The 18,889-nt window shown below is 34.8% G+C and overlaps 1 protein-coding gene across 3 annotated transcripts in view; it reads right to left on the bottom strand.

Annotated features, from left to right (window-relative positions):
- The window catches only part of LOC115209158, a 225,695-nt gene that overhangs the window by 102,769 nt on the left and 104,037 nt on the right, over positions 1-18,889 (bottom strand). For all 3 annotated transcript variants that reach the window (XR_004998189.1, XR_004998190.1, XM_029777384.2), the window contains exon 5: positions 13,613-13,737. Coding sequence is in view for 1 of the 3 variants with exons in the window: in XM_029777384.2 (XP_029633244.1) it covers positions 13,613-13,737 (125 nt within the window). In the remaining 2 variants the exon portion in view is untranslated. The remainder of the gene's footprint in view (positions 1-13,612; positions 13,738-18,889) is intronic.

Raw genomic sequence — 18,889 nt, 5'->3', positions numbered from 1 at the left:
TTCAAGCAGGTTGACATACCTAGCATGTCCTTTGATTAATTTTAATCCCTCGGCTATATATATATATATATATATATATATATATATATAGACTTTTTTACTTGCTTCAGCCATGTGACTGTGGCCATGCTGAAGCACCGCCTTCAGTCGAGCAACTCAAACCGGGACTTATTCTTTTGTAAGCCCACTACTTATTCTATCGGTCTCTTTTGCCGAACCGCTAAGTAACGGGGACATAAACACACCAGCATCGGTTGTCAAGCAATGCTAGGGGGACAAGCACAGACACACAAACACATATGCATATATATATATATATATATATATATATTATATATATATATATATATATATATATATACACACACACACATTTTTACGACGGGCTTCTTTCAGTTTCCGTCTACCAAATCCACTCACAAGGCTTTGCCACGCAGTGGGACTGAACCTGGAACCATGTAGTTCGTAAGCAAGCTACTTATCACACATAGCCACTCCTACGCCTATATATATATATATATATATATATAAATAAAAAATTTCCACACTGTGCGTGTGTTTTATAAAATGAGAGCTTAGATTTTAATACAATCTCCTTCCAGAGAAGGTGCCTATTACCACTAAATGGAGATTCTCTTATTTTTTTACTGGTTTCAATCATTTGACTGGGGCCATGCTGGAGTACCACCTTTAATTGAATGAACCGACCCCAGGATTTATTCTTTGTAAGCCTAGTACTTTTTCTATTGGTCCCTTTTGCTGAACCACTAAGTTACAGGGATGTACACACACCAACATTGGCTATCAAGTGATTTGGGGGGACAGACACACAAACATATACATACATATACCATCATCATTGTTTAACATCTGCTTTCCAAGCTGGCATGGGTTAGACGGTTTGAGTGAGGGCACCAAGCTCCAATCTGATCAGAAAATGTTTCTACTGCTGGATGCCCTTCCTAATGCCAACCACCCCGAGAGTGTAGTGGATGCTTTTTATGTGCCACCAGCATGAGGACCAATCAGGTGGTACTAAATATATACGGCAGTGTATATATCTATATATATAATGGGCTTCTTTTAGTTTCCTTCTACCAAAACCATTCACAAAGCTTTGGTCAGCTTGAGGCTATACTAGAAGACTCTTGCCCAAGGTGCCACACAGTGGGACTGAACCCAGGACCATGTGGTTGGGAACAAACTTCTTAGCATGCAGCCACGCCTATGTTTAAAGTAAATTGGGGTTTTTTTCACGCTAGTGTGGTTTAGACAACTACAAATTATTTAGGTATTGTTTTACAGTTGGATTCTTTTCCAGTGGCTAAATATATCAAGTTTTCAAGCAAGAGAGATTTTTTATTCCACATGTCTTTGAAAGCACAGAGCTAGCAGACAATTTGTTGATAGGAAACAGTAACAAACTTCACGGCTTGTAACTGGGCTTTTCCATTCACACGGACACATGTACACACATACAATGAGCTTTGTTCATTTTCCATCAATCAAATTTACAAAGCATTAGTCAGCCTGAAAATGATGTATACAATGGAAGTGTTTTGTCCAGAGACACAATGAAACAAGAAAAGCAAGTGGCAAATATGAATTCATAGGCTGCAGGATACCAAGTAGTCAAAAGTAGTAAACAGGAATTCACAAACTTTGAGATATTAAAGTAGACTATTGACTGAACCATTTAGAGATCTGAACTTTTTCTGTTATGTAATGAATGTTATATCACAAGTTTATTGCAGCATAACAATAGGTGTTTCTTTAGTTTGGTCAAGCCACTACAGCTAAGGCCATGATAGAGTACGAGGAATTAGGAAAAAATAAAGTAAACCAGTAAAACTTCAATTCTTTACTTATATTGAACATACTTGACATACAAAATGGAAGAGACCATGTGATCGTCAAGGTTAATCAAACTACATAGTTAATCACTTGTTTAGACATGCTTTTTTTAAATATATAGATATTAGGGTATTCTGGTTTATTCCTTTTTTACACATGTAGTGTAAATAATACTTTATGACCCTATGAGGGAGCCTGTGATTAAGAAAATTAATTAAACTGAGTTAATTACTATTTTATACTCTTTTACTTGTTTCAGTCATGTGACTGTGGCCATGCTGGAGTAGTGCCTTTAGTCGAGCAAATCGACCCCAGGACTTATTCTTTGTAAGCCTAGTACTTATTCTATCGGTCTCTTTTGCTGAACCGCTAAGTTACGGGGGATGTAAACACACCAGCATCAGTTGTCAAGTGATGTTGGGAGACAAACACAGACATACAAACACACACACACACACACACACACACACACACACACACACACACACATATATATATATATATATATATACACACATATATATATATACACATATATAAGATAGGCTTCTTTCTGTTTCCTCAACCAAATCCACTCACAAGGCTTTGGTCGGCCTGAGGCTACAGTAGAAGAGACTTGCCCAAGGTGTCACACATTGGGACTGAACCCGGCACTATGTGGTTCGTAAGCAAGCTACTTACCACACAGCCACTCCTACACCTTATAAACATAAAAGATAATATTTGCTTCAGGAAGGGACACAGAATTAGGAGAATATGATGAAAATGGAATGTATTTCTGAATCAGCACAATCAACCTCAAATGACTAGAGAGAGTGGATTTAGACTATAAAGAATATTTGACTGGTGAAGATCTCCTTTATGTATCAAAATAAGGTGGGAGTGGGATATGCAAATTTGAATATTTGCCCAACATTTGAAGAAGTCAAGCTAATACAATGTAAATGAAGTTGGCATATTTGTAAAATGGTCATTAGCATTCTATCTGACTGACTGAAACCACATACAAACAACGTGGTACCTTCAATTATAAACAAGCACAGTAAGTCAATGCACGTTATTACTATAAGCATCTACAGGTGTTTTTTTAAAGCTTATACTGGTTGCATATTTAACTAGGGCAATAGGAAATCATTCCAGTGTATCTCTCCTAGTATCATCACATGGTCCTTTAGTGGTAACACAAAATATTATGGGACACCACATATTCTTTATTTATTTATCATTATTTTTTGCATTAATCACTTTAGCACATCCTTGCTAGATAAAACGAACATACACACATATGTGCATGCATAGTGAAATTGACTAATTATTTTGGAAAATTAATGTGATTTGTGATCAAATGAAATTTACCTATATCATTTGTTCATAGATAGTGCTTTGAAAGAGCAGCTTAGGTATTTTAATCATTTTTATGTGGCCTAGAAAGAGACCTAATTTTTCACAATGAGAGCACAAACTGATCAACTGCCCTAGATTTTGAAAAAACTCCCACATACAGAATGGATCAGCTTTCAATAAGTTTTGTTCAAGTCATGTTCATTGGAACCATCTGTCAATATTTAGTTCATAAATTCGTTGTTTTTTAATCGATATAATAAAGTAACATTTCTATTGAATCTATAAAGTTATGGTTATCTACTGGTGTACTCAGATTTTCTGTATAAATGCAATCCACAAGAACTTGGCCAAAGTGAGCTGCGGTGCTATTTGTGTTAGTAATTATTGTCTGAACATAAACTTTGTAGCATTATGTAAATGAATTTAAGAATAAATTGTTTACATTTTAATGTTGTCTATGGATTTAATCAGTGGTATCCTGAATGCTTAAATAGCAATGAAAGTGGTTGATTTCATTTTCACACTAAGCTGCCTATTTCACAGATCTCGTTTTCTCATTTTACAGCAAGTTTAAATTCATAAGGATAGGAGCTTGTATATTAGCTATGCAAAACACACATCTTGGTACCCTAATGATATATATATATATATATGTGTGTGTGTGACCGCGTGTGTACTGTTGGCGATTTTTTTCCCTCCGTCTTCTCTTCTCTTCTCTGGATCTTTCCTTTTCCTATGTTTCTGACGAAGAGCTCCGCTCGAAACATTAAACCCTCCTTCTTCCCTTCCTTCCTGAGCGTCCAATAATACTATATTTGTTCCACGTCCTCGTGTTGTTGTGTTTTCTCTTTGTGTTTTCATGTTTGGAGATATATATATACATATATATATATATATATATATATATGTGTGTGAATAGCTTGTACTTTTGCTCCAAACTTCAAATTTTTAAAATTAAAATTTTTTTTAACATATTTAAAAAAACTTTTTTTTCTAAATCTTTGAAATTCTCTTAAGACATCTCTGAAGAAAGAAATGTGGATAATAGAAATGGATGGAAAATGGTTCACCTATTTCGTTCCACATGTTCTTGAAATGGCTGTAAGGATCTGAACTTTCACTGGATTTATCTATGGATTCCTCTTAAAATCATTTTGAATCAACCTTTCATCCATTTGATAATTTTGATAAATGCAATATTGACTGTGCATGTATAATTTTCTCATTGATTCTAAACACAAAAGAAAGTTTCGTTTTGTTTGAGAATACAAAACAAAACACCATTTGCTGAATTCACTGAATTAATAAGACGCAAATGCATACATCACAGTGTAGTGAAATGGTCATTATATATCTCACAACACTATATTATGATACCATGATATGAAAGTGTTAGGATGACAATGCTGTTATCACAATCAAACAAACACAAAATACCTCTGTCAGTTCTTATTACTTGTGATTACTAATCAATTGTAGTAAGATGATGGAATTGGCCAAGCAGTATTAACCCTTTAGTGTTCAGATTATTCTATCAAACATAATGCTTATTGATTCCCATTGATTTGAATTAATCATGCATTATCTCATATCTTCAAGATCCTGATGGTGTAATTACTTAATGTAGAATAACATTGTTGGGTAGGTGTGAGAGCCTGGATCTGGTCAGTTTGAACATAAAACAGATTAAATATTTTGGCCGGATATGGCCAGTTTAAATACTAAAGGGTTAAACTTCTTTTATCTTTTAATTTGTTTCAGTCACTGGACTGCAGCCATGCAGGGGTCTGAAGAGTTTAGTCAAACAAATTGATCTCAGTATTTTATTTATTATTTATTTATTTTTTTGAAGTCTGGCATTTATTCTATCGGTTTCTTATGCCAAACTGCTAAGTTACAGAGATGTAAACAAATCAGCACTTGTTGTTAAGTGGTTATGGACGGGGGACACACATACACACACAAAGGTTTTCTCACAGTTTCTATCTATCACATTCACTCAGAAGGTATTGGTCAGCCTGGGGATACAGTAGAAGACACCTGCTCAAGGTGCCATAGAGTGGATCTGAATGTGAAACCACATGCTTGCAAAATGAGCTTCTTAGCGACACAACCATGCTTGTACCTATTAAGTTACAATGCTTTAAATTGTATGCTCAAGTCCTGTTAGAGTTAAATTTGGTGCTTATGTAACAACAAAGAAGGGAGAGGAATGATAAATCACACACCCATCATGTCATAAAATTGATTTACAGGGCTATATGCCCCTCCCCTTGTACAAATTTGGGACCTCAGTGGATTTGTGCCAAAGTTAGAAATCCCAGTACAGTCAATTACATTATGAAAAACTGCATTTATATAATTCACAGAAAAAAACAATTACCAAAAACAGTCAAGGATGGGAATATTTTCTGTATAAAGACCTCTCAAATAATAGCAAACAATATAATAAATAGTACAAGAGTGTTTTGTCATAAAACTGTCTGAATTCAGGTAGGCACGAAATAGATCGATATACATATAGAATAAATAATTCAATGGTACCATATGCATGTATAACAATAGTTAAGTTAATGTTCACAATATCAAAGCATGGAACATAAGAATAGTAACTAGAAACAATACATTAGTCAGTGACTAATTTTTTCACCCTTCTCACAAGTATGGGAGATAACTCCAAACAGGTTTCAGTTAACCCATTACTGTTTAGATTATTCTGTCATATGCAATAGTTATTTATTCATTTTTGAATTAATCATGCATTATCTTGTAGCTTCAAGGTTTCAATGATGTGATCGTTTACTTTTAGGACGACATTGTAAGGTAGGTGTAAGAAGCTAGATCTGGCCAATTTGAATATAAAATAGAATAATTGGGATAGATATGGCTGGTTTAAAAGCTTAAATGTTAAATTTTGACCTCTCCAGTGAAGCATAACTTTGCATTTTCCAAAATAACAGTGAATGAATCACTAAATAAATGTACACAATTGCATGTTGACACAGAAAAATAGAAGTAACCAAAGAATAACAAGGCAGAGATAAAACTATAGTTAAGCAGTTCTATCATGCATAACCCTTGAGTATTCATATAACTTTGTCAAATGAAATGCTTATTTATTCACTCTGTTTTAAATTAATCATGCATTATTTTGTAGCCTTGACATTACAATTGGGTGATTGCATATTTTTGGATTATAGGGTAGGTGTAAAAGACAGGATCTGGCTGGTTTGAACATAAAACAGACAGAATATTTAGGCTGGATATGTCCAGTTTATATTATAATGGTTTAAAGCAGAGTACATAAGTTATGGCTTTATTCCATGATAGCTGCGTTTTTTAAGTAATATAAATTCCTAATTTTTGATAATCACTAAAATATAAGTAACACTGTCCAAGATAGTTGTGATAGTCATGGGGCAATGTCTTGAAGAATTTTTAGTCAAACAAATTGACAGCGGCACTTTTTTTTAAAAAAAAAGTCTGGTACTTACTCTGTTGGTCTTTTTTGCTGAACTGCTAATTTACAGGGACATAAACAGACCAACACTGGTTGTCAAGCAGTGTAGTGAGGAGACAAACACACACACATAGATACATACAATGGGCTTCACTCAGTTTCCATCTTACCAAATCTACTCACAAGGCTTTGGGTCAGCCCAAGGCTATGGTAGAAGACATTTGCCCAAGGTGCCATGCAGTGGGACTGAACCCAGAGCCATGTGGTTGGAAACCCATGCCTGCACCTATGTGGTTTTTACTGCAGTCTTTGTTTGACCAACATCTTGCGAGTTGAATTAAGAGACAGAAACTGTATGTCACATATATAATGTATACATAAATATGTGTGCATTAATGTTTACATTCTTCATTCTCATGGGAAAATGTTGAATAAAAGATGGTGATGTAGTGATTTTCCTTGCAACAAGTTGTCCTTCCTCTAGGTCTGTGCTTTCTTTTGAATCTCTCATTAAATAAAGGATTTGAAAAAAAAAATCCTTTATTTGAGGGACAGGTATGGGTTAGAGACAAGGGCATCTAGCATGGAGGAACACATAAAACAAATGAATGAATAAATACTCAAACAAAAGAAAGGATAAATTAAGATTACCTAAAATATAATCGAGTCATCTGTGGGGAGGATTATGACATCAACAAAGAATATGACATAAGGCAAGAATAATTAATAATCCCTCATAATCAAAAAAAAAGAAAAAAAGAAAAAAGAGGAATTAAAAGATAAAAAGAAAATTCAGGATGTATGGATGGGGGCGAGCCTAAATGTGTAAATTAAAAGTTAATTAAGAGCTTACCTTAGTCTATTTAAAACAGGTAATATGTAATCGAGTTAAGCAAATTTACAAAGGAAAATTGAGAGTACAGAGGTCACAGAGTACAAAAAAGAAAAAAAGAAAAGCAAATCACTTCCAGATAGAGTGGAAAGAAGACTGTTTTTCAACAATAAAAAAAAAAAACCAATTGTCAGACAAGTCGTTAGATTGTATTAAAACCAGGTACTCATTTCTGTTCACCATGTAAAAGTCCCTATATAGTTCAGTGTCTTGTTGAAGATCTGAAAATCAGCACCTGCTTATTTAGACAATATAGTTTCACTCCACTTGAAGGAGATATGCCATATCAATTATCTGAACCAGTCATAAGCAAACTGTGTTTCGAGGGACTTTCTGAGTGGTAAAATATGTGACATAGTTTCATTTTCCCAGTATGGAAGAAATTTCATTTCTGTCACTAATGTTCCAGAGAAGACTAATTCTTGCTTTTTCTCAACTCTTAATACAACTTCACTCCTCATGCCTGTCTAACAGGATGGAGGGAAAACAAACACTAACATTAAAATTCTAACACTATTGAAACTGTCATTCATTGCCCTGATCTTTGTATTTGGTTTACACTGAGAAAAATAACAGTAGAAATGGGTTGATGGTTATGGTAGCAGTAGAGTGTTGACAAAAGTGTGTGTGTGTGTGTGTGTGGGAGACCAACAACAAAAGAGTTGGTTTAGTAAAAAAAAAACAAAAAAAAACAGGTGAACCTCTTGTTCAGTACAATGTCAGCAGTAGGGTGTGGCAGAAAGTGAGCTCAGCATAGATACAGATGAGAAGGTGAAGAAATATAAGGTGGGTATGAATCATTTTTGAGTTTATCCAAAGTATAATAATAATAATAGCTCTTTGATAGATGTTTATCAAGTGGGTGGGAAGCAAAGGTACTTAATTTATATATGACCTATTTTAAAGTGAAACCCTAAAAAACATGCTTCCATTATTATGTAATGTCTAAATTACTAGGATACAGTTTCAGGTCTTAGATGAGATAATTTCATTTGACACATGCCACTAATGACTTTGGCATGAAAGTCAGAAGGTCCTGTTTTACTCTTTAGTGCAACCTGCCAGAAATAGTAAGTAAATCTCATTCAGTTGCTATTGGGGCCCTAAATATACTATATATGAAAAAGATACAATGGTCATAGTTTGAATAATTTTGACCACAGATTAGCTGTATCAGGGATGACCTGGGGCTAAACAAAAACATGCAAAAGAAATCCCTATTTTCAGTATACATCAAAATGTTAAGAAATTATGCTGGAATGACTGTATGGTTAAAAAGTTTGCTTTGCAGCCTTCTACTATAATCCCAAACTGACTAATGTCTTCTGAATTTGGTAAGAAAAAACTGTGTGGAAGCTCATCATATTATCATCATTTAATGCTCACTTTTCCATGCTTGCAAAGGTCAAATGGAATTTGTTGAGACAGATTTTTCTATGGCTGGATGCTCTTCCTGTCACCAACTCATATCCGTTTCCAAGCAAGGTAATATTTCCTCATAGCCAGACATGTTTCCCATGAAAGGCTGAAAACAAACAGCTCTGCTTGCCGGATGGTGATGTTTATTTACAACCATTATGGGATGTCAACAAAGAGTAAACACACAAACACACATGATGGTCTTCTTTTAGCTTCCATCTAACAAATCCACTCAAGGCTTGGGTTGATCTGGGCAACAATAGAAAACACCTGCCCAAGGTGCTGTGCAGTGGGACTGAACCCAAGAAAATCATCTTGCTGTCAAATTTGAAATCATTGTAATTATTATTGGCATTTTCTTCTGGCTGTATGCTCTGAGTTCAAATTCTGTCAAGATCAACTTTGCCTTTCATCCTTTTGCAGTTAGTATAATATAAGAAGCAGTGGATCCCCGGCAGGGTTGACAATCAACTAGCCCCCAGCTTTGAAATTTCAGGTCTTGAACCTTTTGTAAAAATTATTAGCCCTGCTACATTTCTGAAGACTTCGATTGATTTGCCTGTTCAACATTCCTGGCCTTAATATCTCAGTATTACACTCCATCAAATTTTTCTATAATTACAGTCAGAGTTCATTAGGTGCAATGTTTTTCCAAATGTTATATGAAGGTATTGCAAGTGAAAGGCGTTAACCACCACATCTAACTAAATGACAATACTGTAATAATAATGATGATGATGATTTCTCTTACAGCATTGATAAAATGCCATTGATCTGAAAGGAGTGTAGTCAATCAAACTGGCTTTGGTAGATGTCTGGTACATATTTTATTGACGTCAAATTGATGTTGCATGAACAAGTGCATGGTGTGCCATACGTCAAAGTGATCGCAGAACAACATGAGATGAAGTGTTTTGCACAAGAACATAACACGCCACCTGGTCTAGGAATTGAAACGACAATCTCACAGTCTTGTGAGGTGTAGGAGTGGCTGCGTGGTAAGTAGCTTGCTTATGAACCACATGGTTCCGGGTTCAGTCCCACTGTGTGGCACCTTGGGCAAGTGTCTTCTACTCTAGCCTCGGGCCGACCAAAGCCTTGTGAGTGGATATGGTAGACAGAAACTGAAAGAAGCACATCGTATATATGTGTGTGTGTGTGTGTGTGTGTATATATATATATATATATATATATATGTACGTGTGTGTATATGTTTGTCCCCCCAACATTGCTTGACAACCGATGCTTGTGTGTTTACGTTCCTGTAACTTAGCGGTTCGGCAAATGAGACCGATAGAATAAGTACTAGGCTTACAAAAAATAAGTCCTGGGGTCGATTTACTCGACTAAAGGTGGTGCACCAGCATGGCCACAGTCAAATGACTGAAACAAGTATATGAATACCCTAACCACTAGGTCATGCATCCTCAATAATAATGATGATAATGGTTTCAAATTCTGGCATGAGGCCAGCAATTTCAGGGGAAGTTGATTATATCAATCTCAGGGTCCAACTATTTATTTTATTGACCTCAAGAGGGATGAAAGCAAAGTTGACCTCAATGATTTCTGATTTAGGCACATGACTAGTGGTTTTTGAGGGGAGGGGATAAGTTAACATCACCAACCCCAGTACTTAATTAGTCCTTTATTTTATCTACCCAAGGAATGGAAAGCAAAGTTGATCCTGGATAGATTTGAACTCAAAAGGTGCAGTCTCAGAACTAACATCACAAGGCATTTAGTCTGTCTTTTACCACCACCAGAGTGACTGATGAGAGGCATTGCAAAAATAGACTACAAAAAGTATGTATACACGTTGTGGATGGGTGGGTGAACAGGTTGGACAGCAATCCGATAAATGAAAGAAAAATATACTGTATGGATATGTCTTCAAGAAGGAAAATAATTTTGATTTTATTTTATAAAAAAAAAAATTAAGACAGAAGGTCAAGTATAACATCACAATATAAATGAAATTGGTGTGTATTATTATAAAAAGGATTATTATAAAATATAAAGTTCAATAAATATACAAAACACGAAGTGTATATAAAATAGTTTCACAATGAAACAATTAAAAGAAGAGGGAACCTGTATATGGTCATTCAACGTGCTAGAAATAGCAGCCAAAGCTTCCTGAAATCACATCCTATCATCTAAAAAATCAAAATAAACCAACTCCTCATGCTGGACACTTTGAATACAGGGAAAAAAAAAATCTTCCATCAGTGCTGACTTTTGGCTAAACAACAAACTATAACCTCATACAAACACATACTTACACACAAACACACAATTATATATAATTAAGATTTCTGCTGGAGATGATGATGACAGGAAAGACAAAGTAGAAAACTACATGGGACAGGACCCCATTAACAAACAGAATTTTAGCCACGTGAGTGAAAGAGCATTTTTTTAATGTCTTCACTTAAAAAACCAAAAAAAAAATCCCTTTAAGAAAACAGGACAAAAAATTTCAATCATGCTTAAATTAAACACAAAAATGCATTAAAAATTTGATAAATGGAAGTTATTCCAGATATTAAATACTATTATGCTTAACAAATTACATTACCTTTTTCATTTAGATGGATTTAAGAACAAAAAAACCATGAAACTGAAAAGAGCCAATTTCAACTCCAGCTGAGTATTGCTTCTATTCCCAGCTGTAAGGCAGGGAAGGTGGTGGCAGTGGTGTTAGGGTTGGTGGTCCTAACAGTAGAGGAAGGGAGCTTGTAGGCACAGGCACAATGGGAGCTTTTGTAATGGGAGAGGGGAGGTAGGAATTGAAGACCAAGACCAGGTCATGTGCAATAGAGGATAGAGTTTAGAGAAAGGACATAAATAAGTGATCCTATCCTACAGAGTGACACAGTTTTGATAGATTTCAGGGGCACACATAGGTACATGAGAACAAACCAACCTTAGAGGTTCAGTGTACCTTTGTATTTTGAATATGAAGGATAGATAAAATGATAAATAAATAGATGGGAAGGGGGAAAGAGGAGAATGAGCTAAATAGATAGAAAGAGGGAGGTGAAGAGAGATGAAAAGTGATGAGAAGAGAAAGGATGTAAATTATAAAGGGAGAGAAATAACATGGGGATGAAGAAGAAAGGCAAATGTGAGAGAGAGAGAAAAGAAAGATTAAGAGAGTAATATACAGAAAGAGTAAGACTAAATGTACACAGGCTGATTGCTTGCTTGATAGATAGATAGATAGATATACACAGAAGTAGATAGAATGAAAGAAAGATAGATATACAGAGGTAGATAGATATGTAGATGGATAGAAGGGTAGATAGATGGAAGGGTAGATAGATGGAAGGGCAGATAGATGGAAGGGCAGATAGATGGGTGGGCAGATAGATGGGGTAGGAATTTAAAAACAAGTATTAAGAAGAAATAAAAAAACTAAAAAGAAACGGATTTTATAAAAGTAAATCCCAAAAGAGAAAAACAACTAGTTTTAAATCTCTGACCACTCCACCACTGAACAACAGCAATAACAGTATCCACAGCACCAACAAAACCAACATATTGGCCATGCTGAGCCAATAAGGAAGCCCTTACATAGTCTCTTGACCTGCTAGAAATAGCAGCCAAATATCCCTCATATTTTACCTTACTGTCTTATAAAAAATTATATCTAGAACTACAATGGATTACACAGAATCAGATTTATAATAGACGAATAAGATGAAATAGTCATAGTTGAAATGTTTTTGATCATATATCTGCTCAATCAGGGCTGACCTTGAGCAAAGCAACAAACTGTTGGTAAATCACTACACAAAGGTTACTAGTTCAGTCTACTGACAAAACCTTGTTTTTCAGTTACTAGTCTTGAGCAGGTGAAACCATTTAGCAGGTGGCACACTACAATTTAATTTCCTTCGGTTCATTTGACTGCTATGTTTATGTTTATTGGAGTGGAAATAAGCTTGTTACCTGAAGCTGCATGGCCTAATAGTTATGGTGTTCAACCCACAATCATAAGTTCATGGGTTTGGGTTCCTGAACCTGGTAGTACACAGTATCCTTTAGCAAATCACATAATTTCACTCTGCCCCATATTATTCAGCTGAAAAGGAGTACCAGCAGACTGACAGAGCAGCCTTCTCTCCCTCCAGTTGTCTCACACTAGATATTCTGTTGGGTCAAAGGAAGATGGCTTGTCTATCTGTGACTACACAAGCACCTAAAACAATTAGTGAAACTATGGCACAAGCCATCTTGTCATACTTACTCACAAGGAGAGAAATGAGACCTATTTCTTTACTACCCACAAGGGGCTAAAACACAGAGAGGACAAACAATTACATCAACCCCAGTGAGTAACTGGTACTTAATTTATCGATTCCGAAAGGATGAAAGGCAAAGTCGACCTCGGTGGAATTTGGTCGACTTTGCCTTTCATCCTTTCAGGGGTTGATAAATTAAGTACCAGAGAAGTGATATGAAACATCACTGGTGGGTATTGAAAATACGAACTTTAATCTAGCTGGGGGGGGGGGGGGCATTTAGCTATTCTTATTCTTATATAGCGATATAAAATTAACTCTTTTCTCTAATGAATAACATAGATAAATATGAAAGAAACACTAATAGATTCATAAACAAAACATTCTAAATACCTGGTGTTCAGTTAACTTTTCTTCCAACTCGGGTGTAGTCCAACTACTTCGTATGCACAATGGTAAAAGACGATTTTCAACACCTTGAAGCCATTTCCACAGATGATCTATATCAGCTTTCAAGTCTGGAATTTAAAAAAAACAAAAAACATTAGTAACTATAATACAAATCAATTAGTGCCAAATGTAGACATATAAATACATCCACCCCGAAATATACAACCAATTTTGAATTCTGAAAATGTACATTTAGTGTATGGGTATGATAATGAGCTCAACCAAGCCCTGCCACTTTTTTTTTTTTTTTTATAATCCATTTCATCCTGATGTTTTTTTTTTTATGGTAAAAGTGGTCTGAAAATGTTTGGCAAAACTTGAAATTTATAAAGACACAAAGTGTTTGGAGCAATCATTTTACCACCCAAGTGTTGAACTAACCACGGAATGTCAATGATTCTTGTTTTAAGCTAAATTGATAAAGAAGTAAAGTGAATGTCCCTTGTCAGAATGGTACCATGAAATATCAAGCAAGAAAATTTGGGGCCTTCCAAAGCAGGTATGGGCTGGATTACAGACCGAAAAGTCCTCAGTCCAGAACTTAACATCTACCTTCTACTTTTTTTCCATTGTTTCAGTAATCCAAGCTGAAAACAACTATCATTCCTACTTAATGATTAAGTGGATGTCATTCAAAAAAAAAAAAAATGCTCAGCTGTATAAACTTGGCTTTAATCCTTCAGTGACATATTTCTAAAAATGACATAACCTTTTATCTTTAATCCTTTACTTGTTTGGACTTGTTTGTTGGACTACAGTGATGCTGGGGTACCAATTTGAAAATTTTTTAGTCCACAAATCAACACCAGTACTTAATTTTTGAATCTGGTACTCATACTACTGTTCTCATTAAGTTATAGGGATGTAAACAAACCAACAGTTATCAAGCAGTGGCAGAGGGAACAAACACAAAGACACACACATATAGAAATATAATTATAAATATGATGGGCTTCCACAGTTTCTATTAACAAAATTTACTCTGGTTGGTCTTTGGACTATAGTAGAAGACACTTGTCCAAGATTCAGTGGGACTGAACCCAGAACCATGTAGTTGGGAAGCAGACTTCTTACCACACAGCCATGCCTGTTCCTATTAAAAACATTTTGCTATGTTACTAATATTTCCATAATGAAAGCTAGTTGCTTTACTAAATCCCTGCAAATTTATGATTATTTTCGAAACACATAAGCAGGGTATTTGAAACTCAGCCACAAAAGAATTAAGACTGAACGTAAAGAACAGAATACTTGAATGAACTACCAAAGACATCTAATTCCAGCAAGTATTATTTAGTGCGAGAAAGGCAGTGATTAGGTAGAATCATTAGCATGTCAGATAAAATGCTTGGCAGAATTTCTTCCAGCACTTTATGTACTGAGTTCAAATGCTTTAATGAAAGGTAGAGGTTGACTTTACCTTTCATCCTTTTGGGACCGATAAAAAAAAAAATACCAGTTGAGCACAGCGGTCAATGTGATAGACTTCCCCCTCCCCTCAAAATTGTTGGTCTCATGCCAAAATTAAGAAAGGATTATTTGGCGTGAGAGACATTTTTAGGAGAGGGGGATAAAATGGAATAAATAAATAAATAAATAGAAAAAATCTTTAGGAGTTATATAATATGAATAATAATGATGTCTTGGAAGCTATTAGCAATATATCAAATGTATGATTATTTAGTTGGTATAGAAAACCCACCCCAATTCGACATCAGCCACTTAGTAAAATGCAGTGTTGGACAAGAACAATAAAATAAAATAAATAGCAACCAATAATATAAAAATCAGTTGTTTAACAAAAAAAAATACTTTTATGTGGCGCCATAATAATAATGAGCGCTCAGGGATATTAAGCAAATAGTTTATAGGGGAAAAAATGTATATTTTATGAGACAAATACAGTTCAAGTGGAAATGATGTAATATTTGTCTGGAAAAAACAAAAGGCTCTCTCTCTCTCTCTCATATATATATAAATAAATATGTATATGTATATATATATGTGTGTGTATATAGATATATATATAATAAAAAGACCCTTGGGACTTTTGTTTCCTTGCACCAATTCATCTCTTTATTATTCTTTTCTTATAACTATTGTAATCACATCATCACCACTAAATTAACAGAAACGGATATTTATTTATCAAAGGTGGGAGCAAATAATTCATAAAACTAATGAAAACATGAAAACACAGAGAAACTTAAATATAGATACACATAAACATACTTTTTTTTTCTTTTATGACTATGACAGTCTAAAAAGGAATATATATATTTCTCCAAATAAGTAACTTCCCATTATAGTTCAGTCAATAATATGATGTCCTAGTTACCAGAAATCACGCAATCATAGTTTATCTTGTCGTTATTGGCTGAGAACCAAATGTATCATCATCATCATCATCAGTGCCGTCATAATTTCAACGTCTATTTTTCCATGTTTGCATGGGTCCAGATGGGACTTCACTGAAGTAGAATTTTCTATGGCCAGATGCCCTGCCTGATGCCAGCCTTCCCTTGTTTTCAAGCAAGATAACAATTCCCTTGTCTAATGATTTATAAACAGTCCAGACATGTTTTTGTGAAGAACTGCAGACAAACGACAGTTTGTATGAATGATGACGAATTTGCTTACAATCAGCACATGCATGTCAAAATATGAGATTATCCACTTTGTGTATGTAATTGCAAAAATACATATACACATATGCACACATACAGATATTAACACATGCATATAATTCTAATACATTTATTGTTGATCAAGTTCTAGGTTAGAGAATCTGGCTTTATAATATGGGACTTAGGTCCAATAACTGAAGCGTCAACCTACTTAAATATGTTCAGTTTAGCAAATAACCAAATCATTCGAAGCACTGCGACATTAGAATATATCAAATTTGAATTCCTATCAGATTATTCATACTTTGGTATGAAAAATATAGATTTTAATGTGTTAAATATGTTGTAGGTAATTACTAAACAATAAACTGGCTAAGTATGGGAAATACAAAATTAATAAGAGAGAGGTTTGGAAAATGAAAGGAAATTAAATAAGTGGTTAGGTTTAATGTTGCAGTAAAACAAAAACACCAAGAGGAAAGAAAAAATTCATAGTCTGAATAATTTAATTAGATAACTAAAAAACCTCATAAATATTATATATAACCCATGCTAGCATGGAAAGCGGACGTTAAATGATGATGATGATGATGATGATGATATATATTAAACACTTTATAAGCTCTGAGAGTGAATTCACTTTAAATGTTATAATTATCTCAGTATAGATATTGGTCTTCTCATTGAAAGGAAGATTTAAGATATATAAACAATGAGAAGGGAAAGTGTACAAACTAATGGTTTGGGTGTTGGGCTCCATAATTGAAACATTTTGAGTTCAGTTTCAGAACTGGATGCTATGTTGCTACCTTGAACAAGGTGCTTTATTTCTTGCTATTTTGGATGAAAATGTATACCTGCAATAGCAGGGTGTTAAGCCTGTGGCAGACTGGACCCTGTTCAGAGGATGGTCTTGTACTCTCAATCATTAAAACCTGATAGAAACTGGGGTAAACTTTGGTCTAATGAGCTTGTTGGCTCAAGAAAAAAAGAGAGAGATCAACAGCGAGAAATATTCACATCATTTCAAACTTTTAATAAAATAAAATGTTTCACACTGAGTTTGGTTATTTATGAAAATAAAGAACAGAAAGTCAACTTTCTTGTTACACTGTCTTTATTTCAATTAATTTTGAAAATAATGACAGATTTAGTTAAGTAACTGTCAGTATATAGCTGGCATTTGGAACATAAATTAACACAAGATTTTAACGGAAGGTTTTAATTTAGATCACTTTAACCGTTTCATTATTGTATTTCTATTGAAATGTATTGTCTTTGAGGCAATTGATTTTGACAATGAAGAATTTAGTAAAATAACTAATTATAAAGTTGGCATTTGGAACATAAATTAACAAAATTTAGATGGCAGATCTTTTTAATTAAAATCACTTTAGAACAGGAAGTTTGTGTCATAGAACAAGAATTGGTTTCAGGTGGATTGTGACCAAAAAGGTTAAAACAAGAAGTTTGCATCATAGAATCGAGAGTAGCTTTAGGTGGACTGGGATGAAAAGGGTTAATATTCCTACAAATAAAATAGATATTGTAATCATCATCATCGTTTAACGTCCGTTTTCCATGCTAGCATGAGTTGCACGGTTCGACCGGGGTCTGGGAAGCCAGGAGGCTGCACAAGGCTCCAGTCTGATCTGGCAATGTTTCTACAGCTGGATGCCCTTCCTAACGCCAACCACTCCGTGAGTGTAGTGGGTGCTTTTTATGTGCCACCGGCACAGGGGCCAGAGGAGGCTGGCAAACTGTCACAATTGGTTGGTGCTTTTTACGTGTCACCGGCATGGGTATCTTAACTACAATTTCCATTTGATTTTTATTTTGATGTTGACATACTTGACTCAATAGGTGTCCTCAAGAGCAGCGGGGCACTCTACAATCCAAGGTTAGCATAGCAGGCTGTAATGTTTGTAATACATTCTTCTATACACTTATTGTTTAATAGCATTCGGAATAGGAAATGCAAAAAGTTCAACACATCGTGACTTATCAAACCTATTGAATAGCAATGGTCTAGTTTATTGCAAATTCATTGTAACCACACCTTTACAATAATGGATTTTGGACTAAACTTCACACCCAATGCCGTTTAGAAAGCTTTGGTCATTTTGATGACTAATAAACAACAGCTGCTGTCAATCTACTCAAGGTAAAATAATGTATTTCATCGATGATGTAACATGTGCTAGTTGAGATTAGATTTTCTTCATTTGGTTTTAACACATTCTTTAGCTGGGTCAAACAAAACCAAACCCAAAGATACTTCTTTATGGTACTTATGATTGATTTGCCACACAGATGTTGCCACATATAACATTTAGTACATTCCCCTCCATCCCTTTAATTACATATTTACAATGTCTCCAATTCTACATCTGTGCTTAAATTAGTGGTGCATAATTGACTAAAGACTTTGAAATTTCAACCAACATATTCTGCAGGCATGTTTGTCTATCCAGGCGTTGTTTGCACATATATATGTTTTCATGAACATACAAAGGATACATATCATGAGTGTACAGCCAAAACAAGTCAATACCAATAAGTTGACTCACTCTTTAAAGCTTATAGTCAAGCA

The sequence above is a fragment of the Octopus sinensis genome, linkage group LG3 (assembly GCF_006345805.1).
Source record: "Octopus sinensis linkage group LG3, ASM634580v1, whole genome shotgun sequence".
NCBI lineage: Eukaryota > Metazoa > Mollusca > Cephalopoda > Octopoda > Octopodidae > Octopus > Octopus sinensis.
The sequence above is the reverse complement of the archived record's forward strand: the minus strand, read 5'-3'. Positions and strand labels throughout refer to the sequence as shown.